Source organism: Populus euphratica, unplaced genomic scaffold (assembly GCF_000495115.2).
Source record: "Populus euphratica unplaced genomic scaffold, PopEup_1.0 scaffold102.1, whole genome shotgun sequence".
Taxonomy (NCBI): Eukaryota; Viridiplantae; Streptophyta; class Magnoliopsida; order Malpighiales; family Salicaceae; genus Populus; species Populus euphratica.
In genome coordinates this window covers 529,904-544,056 of record NW_011499957.1, presented here as the reverse complement: position 1 = coordinate 544,056, position 14,153 = coordinate 529,904, and the positions used below count along the sequence as shown (strand labels likewise).

Below are 14,153 nucleotides of genomic sequence, written 5' to 3'. Positions count from 1 at the left end.
TGGTGGGGGCTTGTAGTGGTATGGAGGTGGTGGTGAAGGATCGGGTGGTGGAGGGGATTTGTAGTAGTATGGAGGTGGAGGAGAAGGGGATGGTGGAGGTGGTGACTTGTAGTAGTAGGGTGGGGGAGGAGATGGTGATGGTGGAGGGGGTGACTTGTAGTAGTATGGTGGGGGAGGAAAGTGAACTGGAGGTGGAGGTGATTTGTAGTAGTAGGGTGGTGGTGGTGATGGAGATGGTGGTGGTGGAGATTTATAATAGTATGGAGGTGGTGGAGATGGTGAGGGAGGTGGTGGTGATTTATAGTAATATGGTGGTGGTGGGGAATGAGTTGGTGGTGGTGGTGATTTATAGATATATGATGGTGGAGGGGGTGACTTGTAAAGATATGGTGGAGGTGGTGGTGACTTATAAATGTAAGTTGAAGGAGGAGGTGGAGGTGACTTGTAGTAGTATGGAGCAGGAGTGGGCTTGTATTTGTGACACTTCTTGTAAGGGGTCTTAGGAGCATAAGCAAATGGTTTAGCTGAGAGCACAACTTCATATTTTGTCTTGGACTTCACCTTTAGAGAGGCACCCTTGTTACCCCAATGTAGTTTAGTTGGGATGTTGCATGGTGAACCCTTTGGTGCCATGTGAAGCTTGGCCTTGCATGCCTTGCCTCCATATTTTCTATAATTGAAACCTTTCACTGTAATGCTGTATTTTCCATTGATCTTGGTTTTACCATAAGCCTTGACCTTCTTTGTACCTGCTTTGCATGTTACCTCCACCACGGCGCCTATTCCATGTACAACAAAAAAAATGAGCATGTAGTGTCATTACTAACACAATAGCAGCAAGTTTATTGTGCAAATCAAACTAAAATAAATAATAATATTCCTGGTTCTTTCTAATAACTACATTTATTCTTAGTAAAGGTATCACAATTCCTTATTAGGATTGGAAATTCAAACATGAATGTTCAAATTAATTTGTATGAGTGCATTGGTGTTAATTTAAATAAAATAATTAATTAGAATTAGGATCCTTTTAATAATTAATATACGTAATCAAGTTATATGCCTAATAAGTTAGTCGCTATCAAGCACTAATATTATTGTTTGGAAAATGGATTAATTATATAACTTAGAGACATTTCTATAAATTAGAAACATGAAAAATATATGCATAATATTCAAAATCATGAAAAGGAAGATGGGGATGCATGTGAAAATTTAAGGAAAAATATTACTAAAGCTTAATCAATTTTAAAAAAAATGTACCTTTTAGATGCTTTTTATTATGTGACTTCATTGGATATTTCCAGTCATAGCATCGGTAGCAATAAACCTTTCCTACCACTTTGACTATTAAATCATGGTGGTGGGGGTGAGGGTAAATGACAGGTGGAGGTGGAGAAATGTAGTGGTATGGAGGAGGTAAAGCTTTAGGTGGTGGTGGAGATTTGTAATAATAGGGTGGTGGTAAAGGATGTGAAGGTGGTGGTGGGGATTTATAGTAGTATGGTGTTGGAGGAGGTGGAGACTTAGTTGGAGGTGGGGGAGACTTGTAGTAATAAGGAGGTGGAGGAGATTTAGAAGGTGGCGGAGGAGATTTATAATAGTATGGTGGTGGAGGAGACGGTGAAGGAGGAGGTGGAGACTTGTAGTAGTATGGAGGAGGAGGAGATGGTGAGGGTGGTGGTGGTGACTTGTAGTAATAAGGTGGGGGTGGTGAATGTTTAGGTGGAGGTGGGGACTTGTAGTAGTATGGTGGGGGTGGTGATGGTGAGGGAGGAGGTGGTGACTTATAGTAATATGGTGGTGGTGGTGGTGGTGGTGAGGGAGGAGGTGGTGACTTATAGTAATATGGTGGAGGTGGTGATTTTTTGGGTGGTGGTGGAGACTTGTAATAATATGGTGGGGGTGGTGAGGGAGAAGGTGGTGGTGGTGACTCGTAATAATATGGTGGAGGAGGAGAATGTACTGGGGGTGGAGGTGACTTATAGTAGTAGGGAGGTGGTGGTGATGGAGAAGGGGGTGGAGGGGATTTATATATGTATGGTGGAGGTGGTGATGGTGAAGGTGGAGGAGGTGACTTGTAAACATAAGGTGGTGGTGGAGATGGAGAGGGTGGTGGTGGTGACTTGTACATGTATGGTGGTGGTGGGGATGGAGAGGGTGGTGGTGGGGATTTATACATGTATGGTGGAGGTGGAGATGGGGATATACTCATAAGGAGGTGGTGGAGAAGGTGATGGAGGAGGTGGTGACTTGTACACATAAGGAGGTGGTGGGGATGGAGAAGGAGGGGGTGGTGACTTATACTCATAAGGAGGTGGTGGAGAAGGTGATGGAGGAGGTGGTGACTTGTACATGTATGGTGGTGGTGGGGATGGAGAAGGAGGGGGTGGTGACTTATACTCATAAGGAGGTGGTGGAGAAGGTGAAGGAGGTGGTGGAGACTTGTATATATACGGTGGTGGAGGTGGAGAACTGTGGTGGGGATTTATACATGTATGGTGGAGGGGGAGATGGGGATGGAGGTGGTGGAGACTTGTACATATATGTGGAGAACTGTAAACATAAGCATCTCCTGAGACTGAACCTACATTGCTTGCAACAAAGAGAATAGTCAATGCCACTGCCAATTGAGGCCACAGACGACCCCTAAGGGGGCCGCCACTAGAACCTGTCATTCCTTCCCCTGAATCCCACCAACTATCGGCAATGTGTTGGACTTTCACACCACCCTTTCTTTCTTATTGGATTAAGAGAAGGTGAGGGAAAAACTCGTGCTTCTGTTTTCTTTTGATGAGAAAGCATGCATGAAACACATAGTATATATAGCAATTACGGTCGTTGAAGGAGAGCTATCATCATGGACCAGTACGAATTGGTCTTTAGATTAATCTTGCAAATGGGGTTTTCAAGCTGACCTTCCATGCTATTTTTCTTTTTTAAAAATCAAACACCGTTTTGTGCTCTTGGATTCCTCTATTCGTTGTGAACTAATATCTAACTAATCATTTAATCAATGATTTAATTCTCTATTTCAAGTCGTTTTTTATTAATTCCACTCCCCTCCCCTGTTCATTTATTTACTGCTGACCTCCCATCACCTTATGATTCATAAGCTTTCCATATTTTTGAATTCCAAATTTGATTATTAGTGCTTTGGGAAGATCACTTATAAAATATTGTTCTTCCTCTAACAGTTGTCAAAGAAGGCAGGTGGCAGCTCCTATATGCTTCCAGCCCTCACACTCAAAAAATCACGACCTGGTTCCTAGCCTTTCCCTTTCACATTCTTACGAGAAGATGCTCAACCACTTACTAATTTCTAGCCATCTTTCTTTATTATTATTATTATTATTTGAAAGATCGTGGGTTTTTCTTGTTGTTTCTCTCTCGAAATAGCACAATCCCAAATGAGGAACCCTTACAGTCCAAAAATACTTCAAGAAAGCAGTCCAGGTTCATGGACTGAGCTGTGGAAATTCTTTAAATATTTTTAAAACTGTGTAATTTCTCGAAACTTTATCCATGATGTGCTATTTTGGAAAAAGAAACTAGGATCTTGAAGAGAACAATGCCATATTAATTAAGGATTTATGAGAGAAATGAGAAGAGTCAAAGAAGGCAAGATGTTCACGTTACTGTCTGTCATGGCTTTGTCGATTGCAAACCTCTCCTGATTCTTCAACGATGCACGTTAATAGGGTACATCACAAGCAACTTCTCTTCACGAACGAAATGCTTACTTTTTTTTTCTATATTTTTATTTGGATGCCATGTTTTAATCAATATTGCATGTGATTTCTCAATTATGAGTTGTGGATCGCTATAAGTGCTAGTGCAGCTTTTGTGGGTATTTTGAGCAACGCACCATGGAGAGGGGACAAAAAAGAAAGAAGGAAGAGAGAGACGCAGGCATGCTTGAGTGGGGTTGAAGTAGGTTTCTAAACTGTTTTTCTTTATTAAAATAATATTTTTTTTATTTTTAATAATATGACATCCAAAATAATATTTTTTTTTATTTTTAAAAATATGACATCACAATTATCTAAAAATATAAAAAAACAATTAAAAAAAGACAAAACTCAAAATTTCCTGAAACTCCCGGTGCAAACACAGCCGAAACAAGCATGTTATAAGCTGTAAAAGAGAATATGGTTAATTATTCTGATTTCTGAGTGCAGTTTCATTTTGTGCAAGAAATAATGATAGTGGAAGCCAAATATTTCTTGCTTTAGACATCTGCATGTCCCCTTGCTTTCCTGAAAACGACCTGGCAAGAAGAGTGATTGAGGCTGTCCCTTGATTAGCTTTAATCAATTTGGTTTTTGTTTTAGATAAGGTTAGTTAAAGGTATATAAAATTTCATGGTATTTTTATTAGGCTAATTAGTTAAAAATTGTTCTTGAATTTTTTACCAACAAAAGAAGATTGGTTCTTTTTTTTTTTTTTTGGTTTTGAACCTAATTTTTTTTATTAACAATGTAGTCCTTTCATCAAATCTAAGCGTCATGTGATTATGAAAAAAAAAATAACATATATATATTGGAGTAAAGAAAAGGTAAAATAAATTTAATTTTTTTTTTAAATAATTTTAAAACATAAAAACAAACTCGTTTTTATAATATTTATCTGCTATGAAGAAATGGTATTTATTGATGAACGAAGGAGAAAATAATGGAATGAATACATTATCAATAAAATAATAATAAAAAGACTCCAAACCTAAATCATAACGGAAAAAAAATGTTAGAAACTATTATTATTCAAAAGACAAAATTGAATGATTTTATTTATTTGATGGGACATTTACCATCATCAGCATGAATTATTTCCATTAAAATTCTTAAACTAGAGGAAGTCTACGGCAGAGTAGTATGGTTACATATGGTAAGCACATGGAGCATGGCATATCTAGTTTCCATTTCATCGGCCGACCGTCCTCGAGAGGCCATTTGCATAAAAGTCATCGTCTTTAGAGTCATCCCAGTTCATGCACACAGCTGTCAAAAATTATTCAGCATGATAATAATGAAAAATCTACCACATGTATATTTATTAATTTGACCTAATGAATTCCTTTTCTTGCTCATGACAAATGATCAACTAACCAGCAAGTTTACTAGCCCATTCAACGAAGCATTTATGGAACATCTTCTTGCTTGTAAATCAAACCATGGATACGAAACCAGCCCGGCACTGCAGGTGTGTTTAGGACTCGGTCGACCCGGTTTGGGTTTCACGATCGATCCACAAAGAAGGAGTTGCTCCGGTTAAAAACTCGGATTTGACCCATGAATCCGAGCAAAACCCTATTTATATTTTGTATTTCTTGCATCATTTTAATTTTTTTTAAAGCAATTAATTAGTTAACCTCGCCGACCATGATGAGAGCTCACCCCCCATTCAAACCTCCAAATGGGGTTTAATAAATATGAACTGAACAACTCTCATTCTCATTCAAACCTCCAAATGGGGTTTAATAAAATATGAACGGAACAACTCTCATTCTGAGAGATAGAGAAAATGGGTATACGAACATGTTGCGAATTCTTTGAAATTAATGGCACCTAATTCCCAGCTCTCTCTCACTCCTGGGAAATCAATGCCGTGTAATGCATCACCTCTAAAAGTCTACCTTTAGTTTCTGTGTTAAGTATTGAAAAAAAGGACATGAGTTGTTAGCGATGAAGCAATATATTAGCATTATCTACACTGTTGTCTGCCCTTTTTGTTGCTATGTTGCTTGGAAGAGAGAAGGGCTGCTGGAGGGCCTGGCTGGCTGGCTGGCTGTCTGGCTGGCTGGCTAGTGGAAGACACTGAATTCGAAAGGGAATATTAGGAATGAAAGAGACAATATTCAAAGTCCTTGTCAAGGCTTCTGATGTGAATCATGTAGTGGCCAAGAAAGGCAAATTACATCGACGAAGGTCTTCTGCCTATTTGAGTAGCTTTTTATATATAGAGTCATCAACTTCATTGGAAGACATCTGCTGCATTTACGATTTATTTCCCAGGATTTCTGTTTTGGTTTGGCAGCAGAGGTCTTGCTTAATTGTACACTCAAGTCATCTTCATTTAGTAATTATGTTTCTAACTATGTTTTATAAAAAATTAATTTTTAAAATTTTTATTTTGATTTGTTTTTAAATAAAAAATATTTTAAAAATTAATTGTTATTTAATTTACTCTCAAACACCTCTATTATCCCTATGATGTATTGTGTGTAGGAGATTTTGCGTTAATTAATTCTAGAAGCTAAAAATAGATATTTTGAGCAATTTTAATAATGGGGTTCATTGATGTTCTCGGTATAGTAGTTGCTATCACACATACAATTATACTCAATTTGATGAAATTGTTTGATCTTAAAGCATATTCTTTATAATTTTGTTAAGGGAATTAATTAATCTCAATATCTATAAATTCTTGTTTTTATTTTTAATATATACTTATGAGGGTGCTATTGGATCATATTTCAAAACCTGAGGGATTGAAACATTCTTTTTCCTTCAGAATTCATAAGGGAGGCTCTCTAGTATGCATTAATTTGGAAAAAAGAAAAAGAAAAGAGAGAGACATTTATTTAATGGAAAGTACAAAAGGAAAGCTTCTAATCATCCAAGGGGCAAATTGAAATTAATCCAAAAGGATGCACACATCAAGAGATAATGTATACAAAGAACTAAAATAAAAAATATAATTAACAAAAAATAAATATCTAGATTCATATGTATCCGGATCAAATGTATTTACAAAAGATTTTTTTTTTTTTTTAAAGTAACGGAAGTGTAGGGTGGGAGGTGTAGGGTGGGGGCAGAGATTGAGAGTTTTTTTTTTTTTAATAAAAAATTAGATGGGAAGTTTTATTAAATTTTAATAAGCAATGATATGCAAGCAGCCACCGTCTAAACATTAAAGGGTATTTATGAATATGATAAGAGTTAATTTTTAGATTTTTTTTATATAGAAAATGTATTAAAATAATATTTTTTATTTTAAAAAAATTATTTTTGATATTAATAAATTAAAATATTTCAAAAATATAGAAAAAATTAATTTAAAATATATATTTTTTAAATTCTAAACAGCATGTTAAACATAACGAAGAAGTGAAATAAATAAATAAAATTAAAAACGTGCTGCATAAAAGTGTGATGGCTTCGGGTTCCCTCAGTAGCTGTCAAATTAGACCATCATTAAGCAGTAGGTCCAAACAAGCAGCCTCTTAATAATCCCTCGGGCGTAGCCACTTTAGTCTGTAAAGTTTGGAAAGGTGAATGAGGTTATTTTTTAAAAAATATTTATATTAAAATAATATTTTTTTTATTTTTAAAAAATTATTTTTTAAACCAACATATTAAAACAATTTAAAATATATAAAAAAATTAATTTAAAAAAAAAATATAATTTACACTCGGTTCCCGAAACTTCCTAATCAAACAAAAGAGTGATGGCTTCTGGTTCATTGTTTTATTAATGCTGGTTAATTTAAAAAACTGTAATAAATTAGGTAAGAAACTGATCTTGTCAGGCTTGATTTCCTTAATCAGGTTTTTAATGATTTGTAAAATAAAAATATTTTACATGCATCGAGCTCGATAATATATCCATGTTATATCAAATAATTATATATCATAAATTTGATTGATATCAGGCAAAGTGAAAGACACTGAAATTAATTAGCACCATCACATCAAAGAAGAACGAAGAGTAAAAATAACTCTGAATTAACTTGATTTGTGCCTCTCAGTGGCGTTATACGAAACCAAAAGATTTTTAATATATATTTTTATTTAAAAATATATTAAAATAATAATTTTTAAAAATTATTTTTAATAATAGCATATAAAAAATTCAAAAACATAAAAATATTAGTTTTAAAAAATATGTATTTTTAAAAAAATAACTGGCATCATCTAATAAAAAAAATAATCTTTTAATCTTAAGAGATGTAACTTAATTAGTTAGGTTTTAGATTTACTCGACTATCAATTTAAATTTTATAAATTTTAGAATCATCGAAAGTTTATATAATTATTAACTTTAAAGTTTATGAGAGTAATTAAAATACACATAAACTAATATAAATATTCATATTAATAAAATAAATAAATAAAAATAACTCCCTGAATTAACTTAATTTGTGTCTCATTGTGTATCCTTAGATGAAACCAAAACTGAGTATGAACATCCCTGCTTCATTCATTCATTCATTCAATGGTAAACAAATCTTGAGAACGCCAGCAATAGTAACATGTGAATAATTATATTCCAAATGCCATCCTCAGGACACCTCACCACGTTAATATTCGACATAAAGTTATGGAAATCATCAGTACAATTTATTTATTTTTCCATTGTCTTTTCGTTTTGTCACACACTTCTAGTCAAAAGGCTCTTTAGAAGTACGAGCTTTCAAAAGAAAAAGAAAAAAAGAAGGGAAGACTTCGTATGTAGAACTTAGAGATATAAAGGATTGAATCTTAGAGATAAATTGATTTGAAATATTGGAGTTAATAAAAATATTGATTTGCAATAATGCTCGTTCTAAATTAAATTTTGAACAGACTACTTCTTGAGAGGGATTTAAGCTTATCAAATTAACTAGTTATTAATTAATTTGTTCATTTATTTTGTACTTACATTTTTATTTGAGAAAAACCACCTCTAGAGACTACATAATAAAATATTAGTATGCAAATTACATCAAATACTTACATTTTTATTTGAGAAAAACCACCGCTGGAGACTTACATAATAAAATATTATTAGTATGCAAATCACATCAAGAGGTTTCAAATAAAAAATTATATTGTAAAATAAAATAAATTATATTTTAGAATCTCATCTAATTATTTAAAATTTTTAGTTATTGATATTATCATAATAACGAAACAATTATGAATTTAAATCTCATCATTCTTATTTATTTAATAAAAATTAAACATAAAATAATATAATATGAACTTATATAAATTTTAAATTCAAATTTAAATTCAAATGGCTTTTACTTAAAAAAAAATATTAAAAAATAATATAAATTTTATTTTAAAAATCCACCTAACAACTTAATATTTAAAATTGAATTGCTTCTGTCACACTTAATTATAAAATTTAATAATCTTCAATATGCTTCTTTAGTTAGGTTTCATGAACAAAAGGAAGACCAAGAGAGAATGAAATTAAATCTATTTCAGTAGTCATGTTAAGAACTGAGACATTCAGACTACATCACATAAAGGATATTATTAGCCTCAAGATTTGGATTCAGAAAATTAAGAAACAAAAAAATTCTTTGATCGACAAACCAAACCAATTGCTTAGAATTACATCAGGGCCAAGCTCATGATATTGCCTTCCATACAAAAGGCTCGACAGATCTTTCTTTCTTTCTATATATATATATATATATATGTATATAATCGATAGAGGATTTATAATTAAATTAATTTGTTTTCTTGCTGTGCGTAGAGAGCACACACGTTTTGTAATTTCCTACTTTATTTATTTATGAAACTCAAGACAGCACAGGCAACAAGATCCGACCGGAACATTCGAATATGCGGTGTTTAAGCTTATTAAGAATTTGGTGTGGCCAAGACGTGCTCCTATTCTACCCAGATGGGGTGAGAGAACAAGTTGCTTGAACGAGCCCTAACATCTTCTTCCCTGTTGTTTAATTGACTTTATTTTTTATTGCCCCACCAACCGATGGCTCCCTTGATCGCCGGTCCTAGGCATCTTTTGGCTAGCTTTATCTTTAAAATCTTCGAAGACTGTTCCTCGTCATCTGGGTGGGTGGGCTCGAATAAAAATCTATGAAGATTTAGATTTTTAATGTTTTTAAATTATTTTAGTATAATAATGTTTAAAATAAGCTTTAATATCACTTAAATAATCGTTACCTTAATCTAGACACCACTTCAAAGAAAAAAAAGGACATTTGGACTTACTACAAAAGCTAATTAATTGGAAAGGTTAATTAATGAAAGGTTTATTTACTTTAATACAGGAATTAGCCATAAGGCTACATTTGGCCTCGGCAAAAAAGTAAGTATAGAATGGATAGTTTGACAAAATGTAAAAGAGAATTTCTCTTCTCTCTTTCAGATTTTGACATGCCGTAACTCCATGGGATAGAGTTACAATTTGGCTGTTAGCTTGTCATTGTCACCTTTACTACGCATTTAATTACAATTTTGAAAAAAAAAACAAAAAGAAGACTATGGGATAGAGGTGTTTTTATTTAAAAATTACTTAAAATACTATTTTTAACTTTAGTAAGCATTTAATTACTGATTTAAAATAATAATAATAAAAAACTAAAAACTTTAGTAAGCATTTCATAAATTTTAATTCATTTTGTTTTCTATATTACCCTCTTTATTTTTATCTTATTCTTTCAAAAATCTCTTAAAAAATATGAGTATTTTATGCAACTTAATTTTAATATTAAATTTCTTATATTTGAAAATATAAATCATTAATATTTAATTTACTTTTATATAATGTTTAAAGATAGAATTTCTTTTTGAAATTCAATTATTAACAATTATTTGAATTCCACATTAAAATCTATGAATTCAATTCAATTAATAAGATTTCAAACATGTTAGTGCAATTTTAAACCATATAGAACATATATAGCTCTCGGCTTTAACTCTAGATTTTTTACAAATGAAAGCTTTGCTAAACATCATCACCATAATTTTAACAATTAACAGAAACTAAAGCACACAGGTTAAATACTGTAGTATTTTTTATTGTTCATTATCTCATAATTTATTGTAGATTGTAATAGTAATTTTTTAAAAAATATTTCAATGCAGTCCTCAAACCTTTTTCCTTGTGTGAGTGAACCATTTTGAACTTTTGGTGGCTATAGATAATTTTACTAAAGTGTTTAGAATTTTCTTTTTAACTCAAACCTAAAAGAATGTATTTTCATTTCTTTTTTATTTTAGTTAAACCTATCATGATTTTTTTTTTACTTTAAAAAAATACATTTCATATAAAGAAATTATCATGGTATAATTAAATAAAAAATAATTGAATTTGAAGACGTGCATGATTTTTTTTACAAATTTATTCGATTGACTCAAATTTATTTATTTTTAATTAAATATTATTTTTTTATTAGTTTTATTTTTTAATATTGAATTAATTTATAATAGAACTTTTTAATTTTTAAGATTATCCTACTAGGTTAGCTCAATTTAATCTATGTGATCTATGTGAGTTAAGTGTTTTTATATTTTAATATCATTCCATTCTTTTTTTATTAAAGAACTCATTACCAAAACATACATATTTTATATATTTAATTTTTTTTAATTACTCGTGGCATAACATGAGCCAACTTGCTATAAGAAAATAATAAACAAAACTCCATTTCCCAAGTCAAAAGCAACCTACAAAAATAAGGCTCAAAAGATGCCACCACACTTGGCAACATAACATGTGATGATCTTGTTAATTAGATTGAAAACATACACCGAGGAATCAAGATAAGCTTTGACTTCTAGTGTTTCGAGGTGAAAAACATCCCGTAAGGCATATCAGTTTTACCTCGATCTGCAAGAAATTGCAGTCAAATATTCCTCCGATCATGCTTTATCTATTTTTAATTACACCTCTACCTATCAATGGCTTCAGTCAACTCCTCGTTCATGTTGATTACTGAATGGGACATGGGAGATTTAACATTTTAATCATAAAAAAATTATATAATTATTAATTTTAAAATTTATAAAATTAATTAAAAAAATATATAGATCAGTTCGAGCACTTACATTAACTATAAAATTAGTTAAAATATATATAAATTAGTTCAAACACTTATATTAATAAAAATAAAATTATATATTTATAGTACAAGCTACAAGTATAATGGGTTTCTCAATATTTTTTTTTAAATTAATTAATAATGGAAGATGTGTGCTATATATATGGAAAAAATCAGATAACAAGACTTTTTTTAGGCATAATTTGTTTTTTTTTGTGTGTAAATTCACTAAATTTAATAACTAACCACTGACTAAGAATAAAAAATTGAGTCTAGAGATTTTTATTTTTATTTTAAAATTAGAGAAAAACTTATGGAAATATTAAATTATATAAAGTTAACAAAACAAATAAAAGGGATAATAAGTAAAGCTTTGTGCATAAAGAAAGAAAAAAGAGAATAAAAATATATCCATTCTCCTTCTATATCAAATGTTTATAGTATTTTTGCCCTGTTTCACACTCTGGGATACCATTTCAATTCATGAAAGCTGGAGGGTTTTTCGTGTTATCTGCCATTTCAGCCCCTGCTTCTATTAAAATATTATCAATCACGTCCCTTAAATTGTCCCACTTCAATGCATAACAAAGAAACTTTTCTCTTTAATATACAGCATAACAATTACTCCACAACTTCTTTTTTAAATTAACATACAACATGGTGGGATTAAGAAAGATGAAACAAAGCCAACAATCCCTTGTTACAAAAATAAGATCAGATTCATCAAGGAAGAAAAAAACAAAACAAATACTACAAGCAACAACGCACAAACAAGACTCCAAAAGCCCTAGCAAGCAGCCCCTCACAGCAACACAGCCTAACCTATACCAGAAAGTTGCTGGCAACTTCATGAGATCTCAAGCTTATACATTGGAGCTTCGATCACTCGAATTATTGCATTTTAACTTTAGCATATGGCTTCTTGCATGGCAAACAAGACTCACAGAGCCACTGAGATATGCTCCATTTGGCAACTGATCAACCTTCGCCGCATGTTCTCTCCTAATCCCTCTCAAATATATGTTTTGCCTCATCATTAACAGTTGTAAATGGGCCTAGCTTCCATCACTCTTCTAACTAATCAATAATTTAACACCATTTACTTTCTACTTGCAGACGATACAACGATTTTCTTATCCAATATAGTCTTTTCTTAAGCAGTGATGGTACGTTGCAATATCATATCCATTCTATAATATATTAATCTATGGCTGACCCATATATGTTCAGCCATAGATTAATATATATATATGAAATTTCATGCGGTGATTAAATGCCTAGGAATTAGGGCTAAGGATGAGGGTATGACACAATCACAGGTCTTATTATATGTTATATATCATATTTATATTGCTGGATTCATATATTTATTCATTATGATCTACTTCTTGGCCATCTATCTGTCTCTAATCTCACTCTTCTTTCTTTCGTTCAGCTGCTGTCAAATATTTATATCCTCTCTTGCTAGAGGGAAGACACTACTGGGAGATTGATTAATATAAATGAAAATATTGATGGAATTTTTGGTTCTGTTTTGTCGGTAATATTAAAAAAGATTACTGATGTAATTATATATAATTTTTTATGATAATATATCATATTTTTTTATGAAATTAAAAAATAAATGAAATTACATACAATGCTTTTATTTATGATATGTCATGTCATATAGACTCATGAAAACATTAATTGATTAAAGCAAATAAATATTTTTTGTTTGGTGTAGTTTTTTTATCTGTAAATTTATTAATAATTTTGTTATCGATAAACTCACTACCAAATTATAAATCATTGATAATTAGTTTTTGAATAAAGAACTTTTTACCTATGAATTTGTCAATAAAAGTCATACTAAGAGACTAAGTATACAAATACCAAAGAAATATTCTATAAATAAATCAAAACTCATCAACAGATGATGAATCCTTGATATTTAGTTTTATAATAAAGTATTTTGGTCTATAAATTTGTTTGATAAAAGTTATGCTGGTAGACTAAGTATACAAATTATACTGATCTATTCTTTTAATAAATTAAAAAATTATAATGAGAGTGGAGGTTTGATATGGAAATTAATTATTAAATTAGAAGTAGAGGGTCCAACTAGAAGACAACAATTCCAAATTAATTTGACAAATTCTTAATTAATTTGACAAATTCTTCTGGCAAAGTTTTGTCCTTTGTATGTCAATGCTCTTGCTCGCATGGCACCAAGCAAAGTTCATGATAGAGCACAACCCCACGAACACTCAATATCCGTACAAAATCCGTGTGCCTTTCCCTTGCACGTACTAACGCTCGGAAAGATGATTCACATAAAATAATAGAATTATCTAGAATATTTGTAAAAAATAATTCAAGATTAATT

General features: G+C 31.5%; 1 protein-coding gene and 1 long non-coding RNA gene across 3 annotated transcripts in view; one reads left to right on the top strand and one right to left on the bottom strand.

Annotated features, from left to right (window-relative positions):
- The window catches only part of LOC105138425 (uncharacterized), a 2,848-nt gene extending 294 nt beyond the window's left edge, over window positions 1-2,554 (top strand). The window contains exons 2-4 of one of the 2 annotated variants that reach the window (XR_844773.1): window positions 75-167; window positions 2,092-2,193; window positions 2,508-2,554. This is a non-coding gene — a long non-coding RNA (uncharacterized LOC105138425). Of the gene's footprint in view, window positions 1-74; window positions 254-2,091; window positions 2,194-2,507 lie in introns of those variants that run through there. The other variant, XR_844772.1, reaches the window with a different exon arrangement.
- The window catches only part of LOC105138427 (extensin-2-like), a 4,203-nt gene extending 1,395 nt beyond the window's left edge, over window positions 1-2,808 (bottom strand). The window contains exons 1-4 of the mRNA XM_011044489.1: window positions 2,549-2,808; window positions 2,208-2,467; window positions 1,264-2,128; window positions 216-779 (exon numbers count right to left, since the gene is read on the bottom strand). Of these exons, the coding sequence (XP_011042791.1) occupies window positions 216-779; window positions 1,264-2,128; window positions 2,208-2,467; window positions 2,549-2,678 (1,819 nt within the window). The 5' untranslated portion in view covers window positions 2,679-2,808. The remainder of the gene's footprint in view (window positions 1-215; window positions 780-1,263; window positions 2,129-2,207; window positions 2,468-2,548) is intronic.
- Between the last annotated feature and the right edge of the window lie 11,345 nt (window positions 2,809-14,153).